The sequence below is a fragment of the Martes martes genome, assembly GCF_963455335.1.
Source record: "Martes martes genome assembly, chromosome: 9".
NCBI lineage: Eukaryota > Metazoa > Chordata > Mammalia > Carnivora > Mustelidae > Martes > Martes martes.
This window is the reverse complement of record NC_137896.1, coordinates 100,912,094-100,931,159: the sequence shown is the minus strand read 5'-3', so window position 1 is coordinate 100,931,159 and position 19,066 is coordinate 100,912,094. Positions and strand designations below refer to the sequence as shown.

Below are 19,066 nucleotides of genomic sequence, written 5' to 3'. Positions count from 1 at the left end.
TAGAATCACTAAGAGGTAGGAGCAATAGCTCCGTGCATGGCAAACTAAGTTAATTCATCCTGGGAGCCAGAAGGAGGCAGAGAGCATAGAGTGAGACTCCCAGTGCCAGGCTAAGAATTCCTTCTCCGTGACCTGTTATTTAAGACAATGCCATGGACTCCTAAAGCTAATGGTAAGACAGTATTAAAAAAAAAAAAAAAAGCAAAAACAAAACCTTCCTAAAATAAAAACTGAATTGATACAAAGTGATTTCCAGGCTATCATGAAGAAAAATAAGCAAAAGAATCTATACAGAGCACAGGATATCAAAGGCAGGATGTCCAGAACAGTTAAGGAAGGAACTCTGCAAATTGCAACACCATACTCGGAAAGACTTAGGATTACTTTAGAGACATGCCTCATAATATTAACCTTTCAAAGGAGCCGACAAAATGGGAGAAGTGGTGTGGTTACCAACACCACGTGGCCCTGAGAGGACTGACAGCTGGAATAAATAAATATACCTTAGACCAACCAAATAGTTGATAAGGATCTAGATTCATGTCACTGCCTACAAAACGCAGAGGACTCAAAGGATGGAAAACTTTCTTTCAAAGGCATGTCTTTTTTTTTTTTTTTCAAGATTTTTATTTATTTGTCAGAGAGAGAGAAAGAGAGCAAGCGGGCACAAGTAGGGAGAGCAGCAGGTGGAGGGAGAAGCAGGATCCCCGCTGAGCAAGGAGCCCAATGCGGCAGGACCCTAGGATCACGACCTGGGCTGAAGGCAGACGCTTAATGGACTGAGCCACCCAAGTGTCCCCCAAAGGCGTGTCTTAAAATATTTTCTGTCATCTATAAAAAATGGAGATGAATGAAAGGTCAATGAAGATGACCAATGTCGATCTTCAAATCCCAAATCCTAAGATTCTAAGGAAAAAACCACAAATATCCTGGAATTTGCAATATATGGGCATTGTTGTGATACAGATTCAGATAAACTATATAAAAAATACTTTTAAAGGATAAGACAACAGGGGAAATTTGAACCCTGGTTTCATTTGTTTTTATGTTACCAAAGATTGTTAAATTTTTTGGTATTACTGAGGTATTTAAAAACCTCCCTATTTTTCAAAGAGACATAATGAAATACGTATAATCAAATTATGACTGGGATTTGTTTCAAAATAACCGAGGTAGAGGACAATGGGGTACAGATGGAAACAAAACTGGCCATGAACTGGTGGTTACTGAAACTGGGTGATGGGTACATGAAAGTTCATTATGCTATTCTTCATCCTTTCTTAAGTGTAAAAATTTCCATATAAAAAGCTAAAATAAAATGTTGACTGAAAATAGAAAATTTTTTTAAAAATGTGATTTTGGGATGCCTGGGTGGCTCAGTGGGTTAAGCCTCTGCCTTCAGCTCAGGTCCTGGGATCGAGTCTCACATCGGGTTCTTTGCTCAGCGGAGAGTCTGCTTCTCCCTCTCTCTCTGCCTACTTGTGATTTCTCTCTCTCTGTGTCAAATAAATAAATAAAATCTTTTTTTTTTTAATGTGATTTTGTTCTTACTAAAGAGAAATATACAATGAAGGCGAAAAACAGTAAAAATGGTATTACGGGGTGCCAGGGTGGCTCAGTTGGTTAAGTGTCTACCCTAAGCTCAGGTCATGATCCCGGGATCCTGGGATGGAGCCCCTCATGGCATCATCATCATCATCAGGCTCCCTATTCACGGGGGAGTCTACTTCTCCCTCTCCCTCTGCCCCTCCCCCCAATCATGCATGCACATGTATGTGCTCACTCTCCCCCTCTCTCAAATAAATAAATCCTTTTAAAAAAATGGTATTGCAGAATTACGTCTCAGTTCCTAGATTTCCCCAAAAGTAGTACTGGAGAAACCATCCTAATTCCAGACCAAACAATGGGAGTATCTGGAAGGCAGCCTCTAACATGACCACCCCCACCTCTTGGTATTCATGCCTTTGGATAATCCCTGTCCACAAAATCCCAGGATTGCTGTGTGTGACCAATGGCACACAGCAGAGGTGATGCAAGATACTTCTGAGATTACTTTATAAAGAATGCCATGGGGTAGGTAAGGGTGGCATGTTCTAGCAAGATCCTTCCCTCCTACCCTCCCTCTTCCCTCTGCCTCCTCTCTTATCACATGCCAGGGGAAACTAGTGGCCATGTCCCGGAGACACCCACAGAGCTCCCTACCAAACAGCCTGTGGAAAATGAGGGCCTGCAGCACCCACGTGACTGAGCTTGGAAGTGACTCCTTGAACCACAGCTGGGTCTTGAGATGACCACAGCCCTGGTCAACAGCTTAACTGTGACCTCCGCAGAGACCCATCCAGCTAAACCCACTCCAGATTCCTGGCCCTTGGAAACTATGAGATAATAAATATTGCTTGTTTTAAGCTGCTAAATTTGGGGGTAATGTGTTCCATAGCAACAAATATTGAATACAGATGGTGTCAGAAAAATTGTACTAACTGCACATAGTTCAATGAGAGTCTACCACACAAATAAAACTGTGTGAGTTACTACAATTTCCAATTAATTTTATGTACTTTAAAAATAACACTAAACCGCATTCAGATATATTACATAAAAACTGGATATCAGCATTCCTAAGGAAAAAATCCTGTGTAAACAGACCATTTTAATTTAACACCTCCTAAGGTCAAAGACTGCCTGCACCACTGGACAGTGTTACTGTTTCATGAGGATGTCTCATTTGTCCATCTAGACCGTAATAAGAGTAGAAGAGAGCACACTTTATAAACTCTTGTTACCTTACAACAGTCAACATCATTTGAGGCAACAGTTGGGTAAATAACCAATCGTTCTGAATTAATTCTAGAAAGAGTCACCTAGTGCAAACCACTGTTTAAAGGAACAAATGGACACTCAGAGAGGTCACAGCAGTAAGTTAGCCACAGAGTGAAGACCAGAAATACAGTCTCCTGCCTTCCTGTCCTGTCTAGGGGCTAAGAAGGGAATTAGAAGAAAAGGAAAACAGAGGGACTGGTCAAAGGACAAGAAGCAGAGAAGACAGACCCATTAATAAATGGAACTGAAGTCATCTTATATAATAACACGTTATTAACAGCAACAATTTTAAAAGGAGTTCTTTGAGGTCCTGGCATTCCTCTTCTACCTGAAATAGCCTGCCTTCTCCCAAACCCCAGCCCCACATTGTCCAACTCAAATGTCATCCTTTCCAGGAAGCCCTCCCCAATTCCCTGGGCAGGGAGGCAGGCTTTTCTTCCTCAAAAAGGCATATTATCTAGGGGAGCCTGGGTGGCTCAGTGGGTTAAAGCCTCTGCCTTCGGCTCAGGTCATGATCTCAGGGTTCTGGGATCAAGCCCCGCATTGGGCTCTCTGCTCAGCAGGGAGCCTGCTTCCCCCTCTCTCTCTCTCTCTGCCTGCCTCTCTGCCTACTTGTGATCTGTCAAATAAATAAATAAGATCTTTAAAAATAAAAAAATTTAAAAAGGCATAGTATCTCTACTTTTCTACCATATATTTAAATAAGACACATATAAGTGTGTGTCTTATTTACATTAATTAATTATTTACATTAATTCTTAATTGATTATGTATTATGCATAATCCATAATGCATTAATTCATCCCACAAACACACACAGAGTGCCTAAGAGCCAGATACCGCACTGGACACTGGGGATGATGAATAACACGTGCCATGCACAGGACCCTCATATCCCTGTAACAGTCAGTATACCCTCAATGATCACTACATCCAACTGAATTCTGCCTCCTCACCAGCACCAGGAGCCAACCCATCCCATTTCCCGTCCAAAGCCTGGCACATGAAAAGAGCCCGGTAGGTAAGTCCTGTCTATGTTATATAGCTGGGAGGCCCTGCACCAACTTCTGCAAGCCCTGGGGCTCTCATCTTCCCAGACAATAAGCACTACCACAAGGACATGGGGAGCCTGGGTGGCTCAGATGGCTGAGCATCTGCCTTTGGCTCAGGTCATAATCTCCAGGTCCTGGGACTGAGTCCCATATCAGACTCCCAGCTCAGCTAACAGGGTGGGGGGTAGAGGGGCAATGCATGCACAGGAGGGATGGGGTCTGCTTCTCCCTCTGCCCCTCCCCCCACTCATGCTTGCTCTGTTTCAAATGAATAAATCTTAAAAAAAAAAAAAAAAAAAACCCACAAGGACAGGATCTGCCCTTGCTTTAAACAGTCTGCATTCTCACCCACAATGTGAAGAACCCTGACATTGACCTCAAAAATCTATCAGGGTAGGACTCTTTAACCTTTAACCAGGCTCCCCACAGGACCCCTGTGAGTGGCCCTGCACACACACAGGAGCCAGAGTCACAAACGGCACAAGCTTCATTCTTCCTGTTATGGGTTGAACTGTGTTCAAAAAAACAAAACAAAACAGGTTGGAGTCCTAACTCCCAGTACTTCAGAATATGACCTTATTTGGAGACAGGTTCTTCACAGATGTAATCAAGTTAAAACAAAGTAATTGGGCTGAGCCCTAATCCAGTATGACCGGTGTCTGGAGAAGGAGAAATCTGGATCAGACAGACGAACACAGGAAGAAGGCCGTGTGGACATGAAGGGAAGGATAAGGAAGAGGCACCTACAAGTCAAGCAATGCCAAAGACAGCCAGGAAACCACCAGAAGCCAAGAGAAAGGCACACCACAGAGTGCCCTTCGTCTTGCACTTGAGCTCAGACTCCTTGATCTCGGATGCTGGCCTTCAGAACTGAGAGACAGTAAATTTCTGGTTTTTAAGCCACAATCAGTCTGTGGTACCTTGTTATGGCAGTGCTAGGAAACCAATATGCTAACTTCAACACAACAGCCCAATTGTGGGGGTATCAAGCCAACACCAGCTCAGTGAGCACAAACGCAGCCACAGGTGCTTAACTAAGATTACCATCTGCTGGATACCAGACACTCTTGAGCTCACAAGGTTAGAGGTCTCTTGAGGGTACAGAGCAAACACCCCTGTCTGCCTCTCCCAGCTCTTGAAAGTGCAGGGAGCAGTAAAGCTAATGACTAGCTTATGCTCTTGGAAAAGAGACAGGAACCAGTGCCTTGTCAGTGCAATCCCACGACTGGTCCCCCAGAAGCCTCTGGTGACTAAGGACAGCAGCATGTGACAGACCAGCAGTCCTGTTATTCATACATTTCACAATAAAACCCGAAAGCTTGTCTTTTCCCTTCTATCGCCTAACTGAGGTACGATGCAGGCTGACCGTGAAAAATAAACACTGTGTGTGGCTTTTAGACCAGACCAGATCTGGCTTTTAAATATGTTTTTTTTAACTGTCCTTTTTCAAAAACTTTTAACTTTAAAGGAAAAATCTACCAAAAAAATCCTTTAAATCCCTATAAGGCTTACTTGTCTAAAAGGTAGAGCCTCAAATATTTTGACTTCTTCAATCATTTCAGGAGCTTGCATCTGGCTAAATTTAACACAAAATAAGTTTGGGTATGTGGGAAAAAACACACAACAAAACAGTAACTCTGAACAAGTGAATTTTCAAAAGCCCTTTCAACTGTGAATGACTCCTCCACTCAAGCTACTGAACTGGCCAGCACTTTCCAGTCTGGGTACATTGCTTTCACTTACCACCATAATATGCAGGTGGGTTAGGAGGATGTTATTTTAAAAACACAGAATTAAAAATAGCAATGTGAATACCTGTCTTTGGCTCAGCTCTTTCCCAAAACCTAAAACCATACTAAAGGAAATTTTCCAAAACACATAAACAAAAAGAGGAGAAAATTACAGCAAACTTTTAAAAGTGGACCACCAATGAACAATGGTAACTGGCAAAATGAGAGAGACAAATCCAAAGGCAATACTGCAGGAAGCTAAGAAGACACCAAATAAAGAAGCACAGAAAGAAGCTCCTGAAAGATTCAGGGCCACGTGGCACTGGGAACTTCAGGAAGCAGACACGACGGTGCAAGTAAAGGAGGGCACACTGGTTGAAAGGGCACTGAGGAACCTGCTCTCCATCTTTCTCCACTATTCCCAAAGCAACACACTGATTCTCTGGAGAAGGTCCAACAGCAGGGCTCAGGACAGGCTACAGGCACAGCTGAAGACTGGCACCCCAGCAGCGAGCTCTCGCCGCACAGCAGCCGCTCCCAAACTCGGAGGCTTCCAAGAGTGCATACCGAATAGGCATTCAGACAGCCAACAGACACAAGAAAAGAGGCCTACCATCACTCATCATCAGACAAATGCAAATCAAAACTACAATGAGATATCACCCTACACCTGTCAGAATGGCTAAAATCAAAAACACAAAAAACACAAAGTATTGGTGAGGATGTGGAGGAAAAGGAACCTCGTGCACTGTTGGTGGGAATGCAAACTGGTGCAGCCACTGAGGAAAACTGTACGGAGGTTCCTCAAAAAATTAAAAATAGAACTACCGTATGATCCAGTAATTCCACTAATGGATATTGACCCAAAGAATATGAAAACATTAATTTGAAAAGATATATGCGCCCATACGTTTAGTGCAGCATTATTTACAACAGCCAACTTACAGAAGCAGCCCAAGTGTCATCAACAGATGAATGGATAAAGATGATGTGGGGGGTGTATGTGTGTGTGCACGCATGCAGGCGTGCACACACACACACACACACACACATACGAATATTATTCAGCCATAAAAAAGAATGAAATCTTCCCATTTGCAGAAACATGGGTGGATCTAGAGGGTATGATGCTAAGTGAAAGAAGTCAGTCAGAGAAAAACAAATACCATATGATTTCACTCATATGGGGAATTTAAGAAACAAAACAAAGAGAAAAAAAAGACCAGAAAACAGATTCTTAACTATAGAGAACAAACTGGCAGTTATCAGAGGGGAGATGGGAGGCAGGGATAGGTAAAATAGGTAGGGGATTAATAGTACACTTATAGTGATGAGCACTAAATAATACAGAAAATTCATGAATCACTATATCGTATACCTGAAAGTAATATAAAACTGTATGTTAACTACACTGGAATTTTTAAAAGTAATTTTTAATTACTTTTTTAAAAAAGGAGAGCGACTATGTATTAATTGTCATGATTCTATGGACTGACTGGGAAATCTCTGGAGTGGGCTGACAAGTAGAGGATGACTTGCCTCAACTGCCTGGAGCTGCTCCACCTCTCATCCTCCAGGACAGCAGCCTGGGAGTGTTTACACGGTGGAGTAATGGTTTCAGCAGCAAGATGGGCCAACCCCACCGCAAAAGCACTTTTCAATTCTCTGCTGGCATTCCATCTGGTCACATCCCATTGGTAAAACAAGTCACAATCAAGCCCAGAGCCAAAGAGATATTGCAAAATGTTATGGACACTTCTTTCCCAACACTTACAGGTATTTCACTGAAAACTCAGATCCAGCATGACAAATGTCTTCTAGACCTTTTCGCTTACTTGGATCCCAGGACACAGGCAGTCCTATATACCCCTCCCAAAGGGACACTGCCAGACTTCTCTGAGAAATCCGAGCAGCCAGAAGACAGACAAATAATCTGACATCAGAAGTTCCCCAATAAGAGGGCTTGGTAGACAAGCCTAAAGCAAAGACCATCTTCATCCTATGAGCTAGTTTCCAATCAGCTTTTTAGCCTACCAGTTTTCAAAATGAGCAGAGAGCAAAGGCAGGCCAGAATAAGAGATGACCAAAGCAATCGAACAATATCTGACTGTGTTGGTTGGTTTGTCAAAACTATGAATTACATGCAAAAAAGAGTCAATTTTACTGTATGTAAATTATAATTCCAACAAATTGTAAAAAAAAAAAAAAAACCTTTGAGGAAACATATTTAAGGAAAAAAAATCTTAAAACAAAAACAAAATTATCATTAACAACTTCACGGAGATAAGGGAAGAAATCAAAAAGTTGAACCCATTAGACAAGAACAAACAAACAAAGTCTCAGAAAACAAAAAGACCTTATTTGAAATTAAACATGAGAGTAAAGCAAGCTCAAGAGAAGGATTAGAAAAGACAAAGCTAAGAAGATAATAGGACAAAACAAGCCACAAACACCAAGTATGCAACCAGCATCCTAAAAAGAAAGGCCAGAGAAAACAAGGGCAAGAAAATTAAAGGAATAATGGAAAAAACTCCCCCAAATCAAAGAGTGTGAGTTTGCAGGATGAAATGTCCCAGAAAGTGCCCAGAAGAGTGGACGAAAACAAACTCACATAAGACATAGCATGATGAAATTTCAGAACACTGGATATGAAGGAAATATAATATAAAGGTATAAAGGTTCACAGAGGGGAAAAAAACAGGTTTTAGGGGCGCCTGGATGGCTCAGTCAGTTAAGTGTCTCTCCCACTCAATCTCAGCTCAGGTCTTGACCTTGGGGTTGCTGAGTTGAAGCCCCATATTAGGGCTTTAAAAACAAATAAATAAAATTTTAAAAATAGGTTTCATACAAAAGATCAAGAATCAGAATGGCATCAAGCTCCTCAACAGCAAAGTGAAAATTAGAAGACAACACAGACAATAGAGAAATGCCTTCAAAATTCCGCAGAAATGATTTTACATATAATTCTCTAAGTCAAAGAGCCAACTTAAAAAAAGGCTAGAATAAAGACATTTTGAGACATCCAAAGTGTCCACAAATTTGTATCCCAGGCACTTGGATAGCTACCTAAGGGATGTGTTTCACCAAAACTGAAGGAAACAAAACAAAAGGGAGTGGGGGTGAGGAAAAACAGGACCAAGAAACAGGACAACCCTAAAGAGAAGAGAAGGAAGGTTCCTGACAGCAAAGGGAGACCCCAAGACAACAGCCAAGTGCACCTGCCACAGCATTCTAAACCCCAACAACCCAGACAGACTTGGCCAAGATGAAAAAGGTGGCATGGAATACCCAGAAAGAAGAATCAAAAGGAAGTGAGATTTCCCATCTGGGTAGAGTCTGGGGTTGGATTAGTAAGGAGTACACAGACAACCAAGCAAATGAAAATAAAAAACAAAGGCAACATTTACTGAACTTTCAGGAAACAGAAGTAATAGGCAGGTAAGAAAGCGTAATCACAGCACACTATAGGCTGGGCCAGAGTATAGCTGATCGCAATTCAGTACGCACTGAGTAACGCCTCCGCAAAATTTAACTGTATGGAACATGGGGAGAGAAGGCTGCATGTGAACTGGGAGAGTAAGGAGGTAAAAACTAAGCAAACAACCATCTTCCATTCATCCATTCAGTGGAGAATTATATATACCAAGTTGAAAAGAATTTTTCAACTTCAATTATATATACCAAGTTGAAAAGAATATTTAAGTAGCAAGAAAAGTATGTATTTCCAGATACTGGAGCAATGTCTAACCAGCTAAGAGTTAAAACTCCCCATACACTACACTGCGCCTAACAGAATACACTGAATAGTCACTGAGGGAATAAATGAATGCATCTAAAGCCACACTTCTGAGGGGCAATCCTCCGTAAATAAACTGCTCTGCTGCTCCTGGCTCTCTCACCTAGAGCAACGCTGGTGCACAACCCAAAGCCACACCTCGTCCTCAGAGACCCAGGAGATTCCGCAGCAAGTGCCAAGATGCAGAATGGAAATCAGGACATACCTGGAAGGACGTGGGGATGCAGACAAGGTTCAGATTCTCTTGTTTCACTCTTTCAGCTGTGGAGACAAAAGCTGTGTTGGTGGTTTTTCCACTCTCCTCACTTTCTTGTGGCACGCACATTTGCTCAAATCCAACAGGAAAGGAAAGGCTATCCCCTGCTGACAGCTGCCTTCCATTCTGTGTCCCCAACCTCTGTGAAAACACTCATGAACGGGGGCGCATGAGTGGCTCAGTGGGTTAAGCCTCTGCCTTCGGCTCAGGTCATGATCTCAGGGTCCTGGGATCAAGTCCCGCATCGGGCTCTCTGTTCAGCAGGGAGCCTGCTTCCCTTCCTCTCTCTCTGCCTGCCTTTCTGCCTGCTTGTGATCTCTGTCAAATAAATAAATAAAATCTAAAAAAAAAAAAAAAAAAAAAGCTCATGAACATACATCACAGACAGGGATACTAGAAAGCTCAAGGAGTAAACACTAACTACAAAAAGAGCAATGTCACGTGTCTGCTACTATTACGTGCCTGGCAGTGTTCAAAGACCTCTGTACATGCGAATTGTTTTAATTGTAACAATTAGAATTAAAAGGTGAGGTGCGATTATTATTCCCATTTTACAGATGAGAAAACTGAGGCACAGGCAGGTTAAAATCACCATGTAGTTGTATCGCTAACAGGGGCAGAGTGAGCTATGATCCCACCCTGTCTAGCTCCAGTCTTAAAACTACTTCCTTATACTGCCTTTCACAGAAAAAATAGAACTTTACTTTTGTATTTAGTAAAAAAAATATCATTTGTAGGCCCCAGAGGGTGGTTAAAGAAGGTTTACTTACTCATTTTGGATTTGTACCTTTCTGGAGGGAAAAAAAGTCTTAAGGAAATAACTATCTTATTAAAATTTTAAGTCTTTTAAATCATTGGGTCTGCACATGGGAGGTTCAAAAGGCACTATTCTGAACCCCACGGTAATCCCTGTACCCTAAAATCCTCCACACACTCAATGCTAAGGGAGAAAGGTATGTAATACTAAAGCCTGGGTTAAGCCAAAGAGAAGGATTCCAGAAACCCTCAGGCCAGCACCACAACCACTCTTTTAAAGAGATAGTGTTCCTGGACTTTGTCTCCTGAGCACTGCCCCTTGGCACCTAGAAGCAATAAGCAGTCAGGCAAGCCTCTCCTCTGAGCTTTGTTTTAACAAACAAAAGTAGGGCAGTAAAACCTGTTGAACAGCCACAGGGGCTGATAATTCCTATGCCTTTCCTAAGCTGGAGACACCCTAATCAGAAGAAAGTCTGCACCTGCAGGAACCAGCCACCAACTTCAGGGGCCTCAAATCCACTCCAGGGTCATGGACAGGGCAAGTCTGCTCTGAGCTCAGCATATCTGTCTGAGATTGCTGAAGAACCCAGGGCCCCTGGAGCCACACACAGGACCACTGATGATAACTAAAATTCTGCTGAGACCTCATCTTAAATCAGCTCCTACCCTCAAGATGAGCAGAGTAAACAAAGCCAGCCATCCCCCAGAGTTGTTTGAAGAGGCCCAAAAACACCTCTCAGAGAAGAGCAGAGTTGGGCAGGTGACAAACCTGTGCCCCACCCCTTCCCCCTCCTCTCCATCCCCCCCCCCCCACCCCACACAGAGCATCCAGGAGCCAGCCCAAGAACATAAATACCTATTCGCTGCACAGCATGAACAATCGTAGAGCCACTTCCAATTCCTAGCACTTGGTTATTCTGCAAAAAAAAAAAAAAAAGAAAAAAAGAAAAGGGGAGGACAAAACTCATTAATATCGTATTTTACTCCCTCTTTAGCCCACTCTCTAGATCAATTCACCAACATGAGTGCAAGGCAGGGACTGTGCCCATTTTATAGACACGTCAGCCCTGAACAGAACCCCATCAGAGCTGTACTTTATCCTAGTGCCCATGGCCATTTATCAGCAGCACCCTCCTCCCTTCATGTCTGACCCTAACATCACCACTTCCTCCTGTTACAAAGATAAACTGAGGCATATTAATAATTTTAAGAGTTTATTTGAGCAAGTCAGGCAGCATCTAATCTAGCAGACAGAAAGGAGCTCTAAGGAACTATATGAAAGGAAAGACTTTTAGAGCCAGAGGAAGTGTGAACAAGGAAGTCCTAGCAGGCAAAAAGGCAGACTGGTTATTGCCAGGTTCCTTTTCTTTAGGGGATGGCAGCGGTCTCTGAGGCAGATTACCTAACTACTGCCGATCAGACCATTCCTGACTGACTAATTTAACATTCCATTTCTGGGAGAGTTGAAACAGTAATTAAGTCTCCTTTTTGGTGACATGAGCTTAACACAAGTTACTCAATTTGGGGCCTGTTGTCTTGTTTATAACAAAAGAAAATCTCACTATGGGCCTTCCCTTGCCAAATGAGTCGTTAACCAGTTGCTGGAACTCTAAGAAATTTGACATGAACTATAAGTGAGGTCCTGTAGGGGGGGCAAATGATACTGTTAAATGAGGAGTTTTAAAAAAAAAAAGTAAAATCACAATACTGTTACAACGTGTCCACAGGAACAACCCAAGAACCGTAAATTCATATGCAGTCAAGAAATGTTCAGATCTTAAGGGCAATAATCAGTTAAATCTCATAAAACAATTAATGTGCATTTCTATGGACAGACGTTATTTGCATTGCTAAGAGTGTTCTACAAGGGGCGCCTGGGTGGCTCGGTAGTTATGGCTGCCTTCACCTCAGGTCAGGATCGAAGGGTCCTGCTCAGCAGGGAGTCCGCTCCTCCTTCTCCTTCTCCTTCTTCCCCTTTCCCTTTCCTCCCCTCCCCACTCCCTTACCCCCAGCTCGGGCGCACACACATGCGCGCGCGTTCTCTCTCTCTCTCTCTCTCTCTAATAAATAAAATCTTTAAAGTGGGGATAATTGGCCTTAAGGTCACAAGGGGCTGTCGTTGAGATCTGACTGAAATTATCATTTATAAATCTTCTCGGAAGGTGCTGAATAAATGGTAGCTGCTCCTTTGGTTTCTAGCTCTTTTGCCTTAGACTGGCAGGAAGTTGCTTAGGAACTGAGTGAGCTCCACATTAGTTCCTAATGCAGCACCCTCACCCCCATTCTGCTGTTTGTGGTCTAACTGACCTCGGCTGGGTCCTTAGTCGGCCCTTAGGGACTTTTCCCCCTTTCTTAAAATGGCAGGCTCAGTAGTGTGAGGCCTGGTTCCTGTCCTTTTTACTCACAAGTACTCTATCTCCTACACCTTGTCCCTACTGCAGATAAGACTCTTTCTCAGAATTCTAACTAAGCCTCACCCTCTTCCCATATTGTGAGGCAGGCTTGTGCAAAACAGGGACAGCCTGTCATCAAATGGTCAGATGTTGATGTGGTTTGGTATTTCAAAACCTCTACCATCCCCCTCGAGACAGGGAAACTGAAGAGACCCCATGAAAAGAAAATTGCTTTTTTGCCCTTTTCCTGCATCTATTCTTACTAGGACCTGCAGCCCCACCCTAAACATACCCTACGGAACGATTAAGTATGACCTTCTTGTAAAGGTTAAGGAGTTAATGATATCTTTACAGTTCTCGCAGCACAACAGATAACATCTAAGGAAGGACTAGGTGGGGTCATTCCCGAACTATTTTCCAAGACCACTAACTCCAGACTCCTTGATGCCAATGCCCCTGGCTCTAAGGCCTAAGTGACTTACCCCCACCCCTGAGCATTCAACCTTGTTTTGACCAGTTCCTGGATACCTGAGAGGCACACACACCAGGCCACTGTCCTCAATTTAAAACCCCAGCCCACAAGCAAAGACAAGACTCTCCTCTCCTTCCTGAGTCTCCAGACACTCCATCTGCTATACTCTATCACTCACACTACTCAAAAAACTCTGCTCTCACTTCCTACCAGCTCGAGTTTGATTTCGATCCTGTGTGAAGCCAAGGGCCCTCGTGCCTGGTCCTGTGCGACCCCCTCTGGTTCCTTGGACCTGGCCGGCCTACATCACCCTAAAGAAAAGGTAACTTTCAAGGCTACTTCAGGCTCTCCCCCTTCTGCTGAATTCAGGGAGGCTGTAGATGGTGGGCTTGATGTCTCCCCAGAGGTTTCCCTGTGATGCTACCAGCCTGAAGGTGCCTGTAGCCAGTCCTCTGCATTCTAGATATTAAGCTTAGATAAAAAGTCACTGAAGCTAGAAAACTCTGCTTTCACTCTTAGGCTGTACCCAGGCTCCGTGTTTTTTGTGGGGTTTTTCCTTTCTGACTGTCCCTGGGGTTGGCGAGGAATCTTTTAGTACTCACCTACAGATCATTTTTGTAAAGCCAACTTAAACTACACATTGTAGGTAAGCCAAATCTTTTGCCTGATATGAAGCAGGAAGTGTTTAAAAAACAAAACAAAAAGCCCCAGATGGAGTTACTTATGTTCAGTCTCAGGTCACCAAACCAAGACTTGACTTAATTACAGCTTTGGCTCCCCCAAAAAATGGAATCTTAAGCCAGTCAATCAGGAATTGTCTGATCAACACTAGCCAGGTGAAGTGCCTGAGAGACCCCTGTCATCCCCTACAAGGGAAGTGACCTTGTAATAACCAACCTGCTCTTATGCCTAGTACAACTTCTTAGTTCCTGCCCATTCTGGCTATAAGAGTCTTTCATTTTGCACCGCCCTTTGAAGCTCCTTTCTGTGTGCTAGGCTGGATGCTGCTTGATTCATGTATCATTGCCAACAGATCTTTAAAATTTACTCAGTTGAATTTTGTTTTTTAATATTTTGTAGGAGGAAGAAAAATCCTGGGGGCAACTCAGGACAAACAGAGAACTATAGCCAACACCCCTCACTACCCACAGGACAGAGGCCACAGGAATACCTACTATCACCCCCTAGGCCCCTATCTGGTATCATCCTTCTCAAAGTAAGATGACATCTCAAACTATAAAGATTAGAAAGAATGACCAACAAGCAGAGGGAGCTACAAAAAAGAAATCAAATGCTAATACTCCAGCAACTAACGCACTTCTAGCTGGGCCTCCCCTACCTACAGAGGGCTTTCACCCATCAGCCTGTGTGTGAAAGCTTTGGAAATCACTTTGACTAGCTCATAGTTCCCACATCACCAAACAGTCCAAGGGGCCCTAGAGCAGCCTGTGTTCTAGGTCAGAATACCACCTTGCAGTCAATCGATGCCCTCAAGCAGCCAATGCATCCAATAGTCATTTAGCTACATAGGAAAACCTTAACAGCAAGGCCTTCCAGACAAGTGAATGGTATGTCAAAACGTTCAAAATAGCTGAATATCTGAATATGTAAAAATCTTCATGTAATGAGATTACCTACTAATGGCTAGGTAGGCTCAACCTGACTCTCACACATGACCTGAAGCCCATAGCTCTAGCTATATGGTAAGCTAACTGCCAGAATCCTCATTACTACACACCCATGTCACTCTCATGCTTCCAGCAGGCAAGAGGCACACAGATGAACTTTGGTGAGTCAGACAAGCTCTATGCAAGGCTCTTCCCTTGACTTCTGGAGGAGGCCAGGAAATTGCAGGGAACTGCCAGGCCCACAGCTCTTCAACCACACAGTCTTCTACCTTGGGATCAAACGACAGACCCAGGAATCAGGTGTCCTAGCCAAAGCAAATCAGAGCTAGCCAAAGGCTGCCTGCGAGGTGCCCCAATAGCAGACCCTGCCAAGCAAGCTCTGCTGGGGAAGCAGGCCCCTTCTGGTGGGCAACACTAAATCACATGTCACACATGGAACATCAGAACTTCACTCACTCTGTTGAGTAGGTTAACTTGGAAATACTTCGGCTGACCAACTGGAGTCACTACGCACCAACTTCTTCAAGCTAAGCCAGTCAAAAAACAAAAGTAGGCTCCAAAGAGAACAAAGGGAGCTACAGACCTTCAGGAAAACACAGCCCTGCACGGTAACCCATCCTGGATGGCTCTACTCCCAGAAACAGATCTGAGTTCAGAGTGGCTCCCCAAGGGACTCCACTGCAAACTCGCCAAGTTTTCCATCCATCCAGATGTGGAAGTGATCATTACAATGGAACACTAACAGGCTAGGCAACTCAAAACCCTACAGTACAGGGAGCCTAAGCAAAGGGCTACCAATAACTTTACAACCACCATATTTGTGTGCACACAAAACACAACTCAAACATTTACCAGGCAGGCCCCACTGTGACCAAGACTGAGTGAAGATAAGGTTAACTATCCACTAGGACTTTACTCTTTAGGGGGATAGGAGAGATAAACATATAAATGACGAGAACAAAAGACACCATAAAGCACCTAAGAGGTATGAAGTGCTACAAAATCAAAGAGATCTCCCCCAACTTAGGAGGCTAAGGAAAAACTGAAAGGAGAAAAGGGTCTTTGAACCAAACCCTAAAAGACACATATGATTTTAACTGGCAGGGTCAGAGGACAAGAAAGAACATTTAAAGTAGAGTATAGTGATCTTAAAATGCAAACTATATGCCAGTATATATCTTCCAATGTTCTGGTACATGAAGGACAGAATAATGTGGGCTTTAGGAGGAGAATCACAGCCTCTCATCTATGTATCCTCTCCATCTGGCCCACTACCTGGCTTTCAACAGATACTTCAGATATTCTATGTGGACATTAGCACCTGAGGGCCACTGTGACAAGAACAGATGAGAGTTTCAAAAGATGAAAATGCATCACTTGGCAGAAGGGACAGGATAAAGGCAACTGTAACCCTCTGCCCACACGGAGAGCCTCAACTAGGAAAGGTGACAGGTCAAAGGGAAGGGTCAGGTCTAACAACATTCCAAAGGTGGAACCACGAAAACCTTGCTCATGACCATCTCAATAAACTTACAAAAGTGAGTAAACAATTTCAAGACACAAAGTGCTAGACGAAAACATGGCTTATATGGGGCAAAGGATACCGCCCTGGAGAGGGAAGTTAGCTAGCAAAGCCTTAACAATTAGGTACATGACTTTGTTCAATAAATGTATAGGTTTGAAATAATTATTCCACTTGCAGAGTTATCCAGACCTGATTTTTTCCCTCTCCCTGCGGCCACATTTCTCACCACCACACTAACTCCCTAACACATATTAGGCCCCCAAATATCTGGTAAATGAATGAACTGAATAAACCAATGTTTAAGAGGAGCAAACACAAAATTCAGGTAATGTTAGCATCTTAGGAAGAAGTCTGGTAGGGAAAGCAAGTGCAACTGCGAGTGGGGTGAGGTGCCCCCAAAAGACCGATGAAGATCTCCCCATGACTGCCTGGTAATTTCATAGAATGATGTAGCTGGAATCCAATGTTTTGTAACTCTACCCTGAGGTGGGGGCTTGAAGAATTTTTTTTTTTTAAATTTGACAGACAGGGAGCAAAAGCAAGGGGAGTGGCAGGCAGAGGGAGAAGCAGACTCCTTGCCCAGCAGGGAGCCTGATGCAGGGCGAGATCCCACGTGACCTGAGCCTAAGGCAAATGCTTAACCGACTGAGCCACCCAGGCACCCCGGGCTTGAAGACTTTTAGGTAAGCAAATACTTAAGACAAAAGTCAGAAAGACTTATGCCACCAAATATTAATAGGCTAATAGGAATACTAAGATATGGGGCTTCTCTAATTGTACAGATTTTATTCACTCAGCTACTAATTATTCACTTTATACAGGCATTTTAAAATTTCAGCTTACCGTCCCAATTTTGTAGCTCAGGCACTGAATCCTAAAAGTAGAATCAGACTATACATTCTGCACTGTCTCTGCGAATTCCCACAGAAAACTCCACTGCTAACCAGACCTGAAACCAAACTACACTGGAACAGAGCAGCTATGGAACTGGTGAAAGGGCACTGGAACAGGAGTCACTCAGTTTGAGTTCTGGAGGATCCTTGGCCATTCCTGCTATAGAACATGCTGATCCACAGGTTACCACACCAGGCCCTCCCGCTTAGTCAAGCTATTTGAGGATCAAACACCATGGCAGCAAAGTACTCTATACATCCAAACATTAACAAATGTAAAGAACTATCATGAGAGAAGAAAGGGAATCTGAAACCACTTTCGAAGAAATAGGAAAGAGAGAAAAAAGGCCAACAAAGTCAAGGAAACTCCACCAAAGATCAGAAATACTGCACTAGACCCGGAGGAAGTACCGTAATTAACTCGATAATTAACTTGACTGATGTTAATTAATTCGACTGATGACAGCAAATCCACTCAGGTTAAGAGACTCCACTAAACAGCACCACACCCGCCATTTAACAACTGGGGCCACGACCTCACCGGTAACAGCTAAACCTTATCTCTGCGCCCCAACCCTAAAGAACAGCTTCCTCCAGAATCCAAGTATCCACCCAGCCCTGTCAAAGGCAAGAGTTAACTAAAACCCTCCCTGGCTGTCTCTCTTTTACTAGCGAGTATACTCAGGACCAGACGCGCGCCCAGCTGAGAAGCTCCTTGGAATGACATTTCAAAGCGATTTTCAAACCAGCTCTCCACCCGCGTCCCAGCATAGTAAAGAGAACTGAAGATCTCTTGGCAGCCCCAGAACTCACCATTTTCCACTTGTTAACAAGCCGCAAGCCAAGTCCCTTCCAGCGCCACTCAACACTTCCGACACCACCACACTCTACTTTTACTCTACTGTCACCCGGCCAAACAAGGAGTGTTTAGAAAGCTCAACTTTTAGGAAACTCGACCCCAATCGATCCCACATCTAAAAGACCTTTAAGAAGCAAGGAGAGGGGAGGATCTAAACCCGGGTACAGTGTACACGCTCTTCCCGCTCACGCAGCCCCCGCCCCGGCTCCGGCAGTACCCGGAACACGCAACAGGAGCCCATCACGAGGACGACGGGAGCCCCACGCCCGGAGCTGCTCACCCTCACGTGGTTCTCCACGGCCGCGCGGCCCGCTAGTTTCTTGGCCTCCTCGGCCTTGGACATCGTGGAGGGGGCCGGGCAGGCGCTGCTGGCCTCCCCGCCGTAGGTACCTGTGCTGCTGACGCCGGCGCGGGTCCCGGACTGCGTGCGGCCGGGAGGCTGCACGTGGGAACCCAGGACTCCCCAGCTGTTCCCGCCTCCGCCAGAGGCCGCGCCCCCGGCCCGCCCGGGCAGCGGGGCCAGGACCCGCCCGTAGAGGGTGCTGAAGGGCCCGGGGCGCTGCATCCCGACGCCAAGCTCCAGCCTCCGCCACGGTCCCGCCCCCGGCTTGTCCGGAAGTCTGGTGGCTGACGCAAACTGCCCGCGCCCGCGGCTGCTGAGGTCTTTGCTGGGAAGTGTAGTTCTACGGCTTTGACAGCCGGAACCCACGCACCAGCCGGGACTACCAGTCCCACAATACTGAGCGACTGCTCGCAAATAGCCCGCGACGGGCTTGGGCGCGCAGACCGGTGAGGAATGAGCCAAGAACCGAACCTGGTAGTGACGCCCAGCAGGGGTGTTTACGGTGCCCTTGGGTGGGTTCCATGGTTACTTCTGTCTGCCCTC

General features: G+C 44.5%; 1 protein-coding gene across 1 annotated transcript in view; it reads right to left on the bottom strand.

Moving 5' to 3' along the window:
• The window catches only part of RPIA (ribose 5-phosphate isomerase A), a 32,174-nt gene extending 13,386 nt beyond the window's left edge, over positions 1-18,788 (bottom strand). The window contains exons 1-3 of the mRNA XM_080814630.1: positions 18,461-18,788; positions 11,267-11,327; positions 9,604-9,659 (exon numbers count right to left, since the gene is read on the bottom strand). Coding sequence (XP_080670756.1) covers positions 9,604-9,659; positions 11,267-11,327; positions 18,461-18,745 — 402 coding nt within the window. The 5' untranslated portion in view covers positions 18,746-18,788. The remainder of the gene's footprint in view (positions 1-9,603; positions 9,660-11,266; positions 11,328-18,460) is intronic.
• Positions 18,789-19,066: the final 278 nt, after the last annotated feature.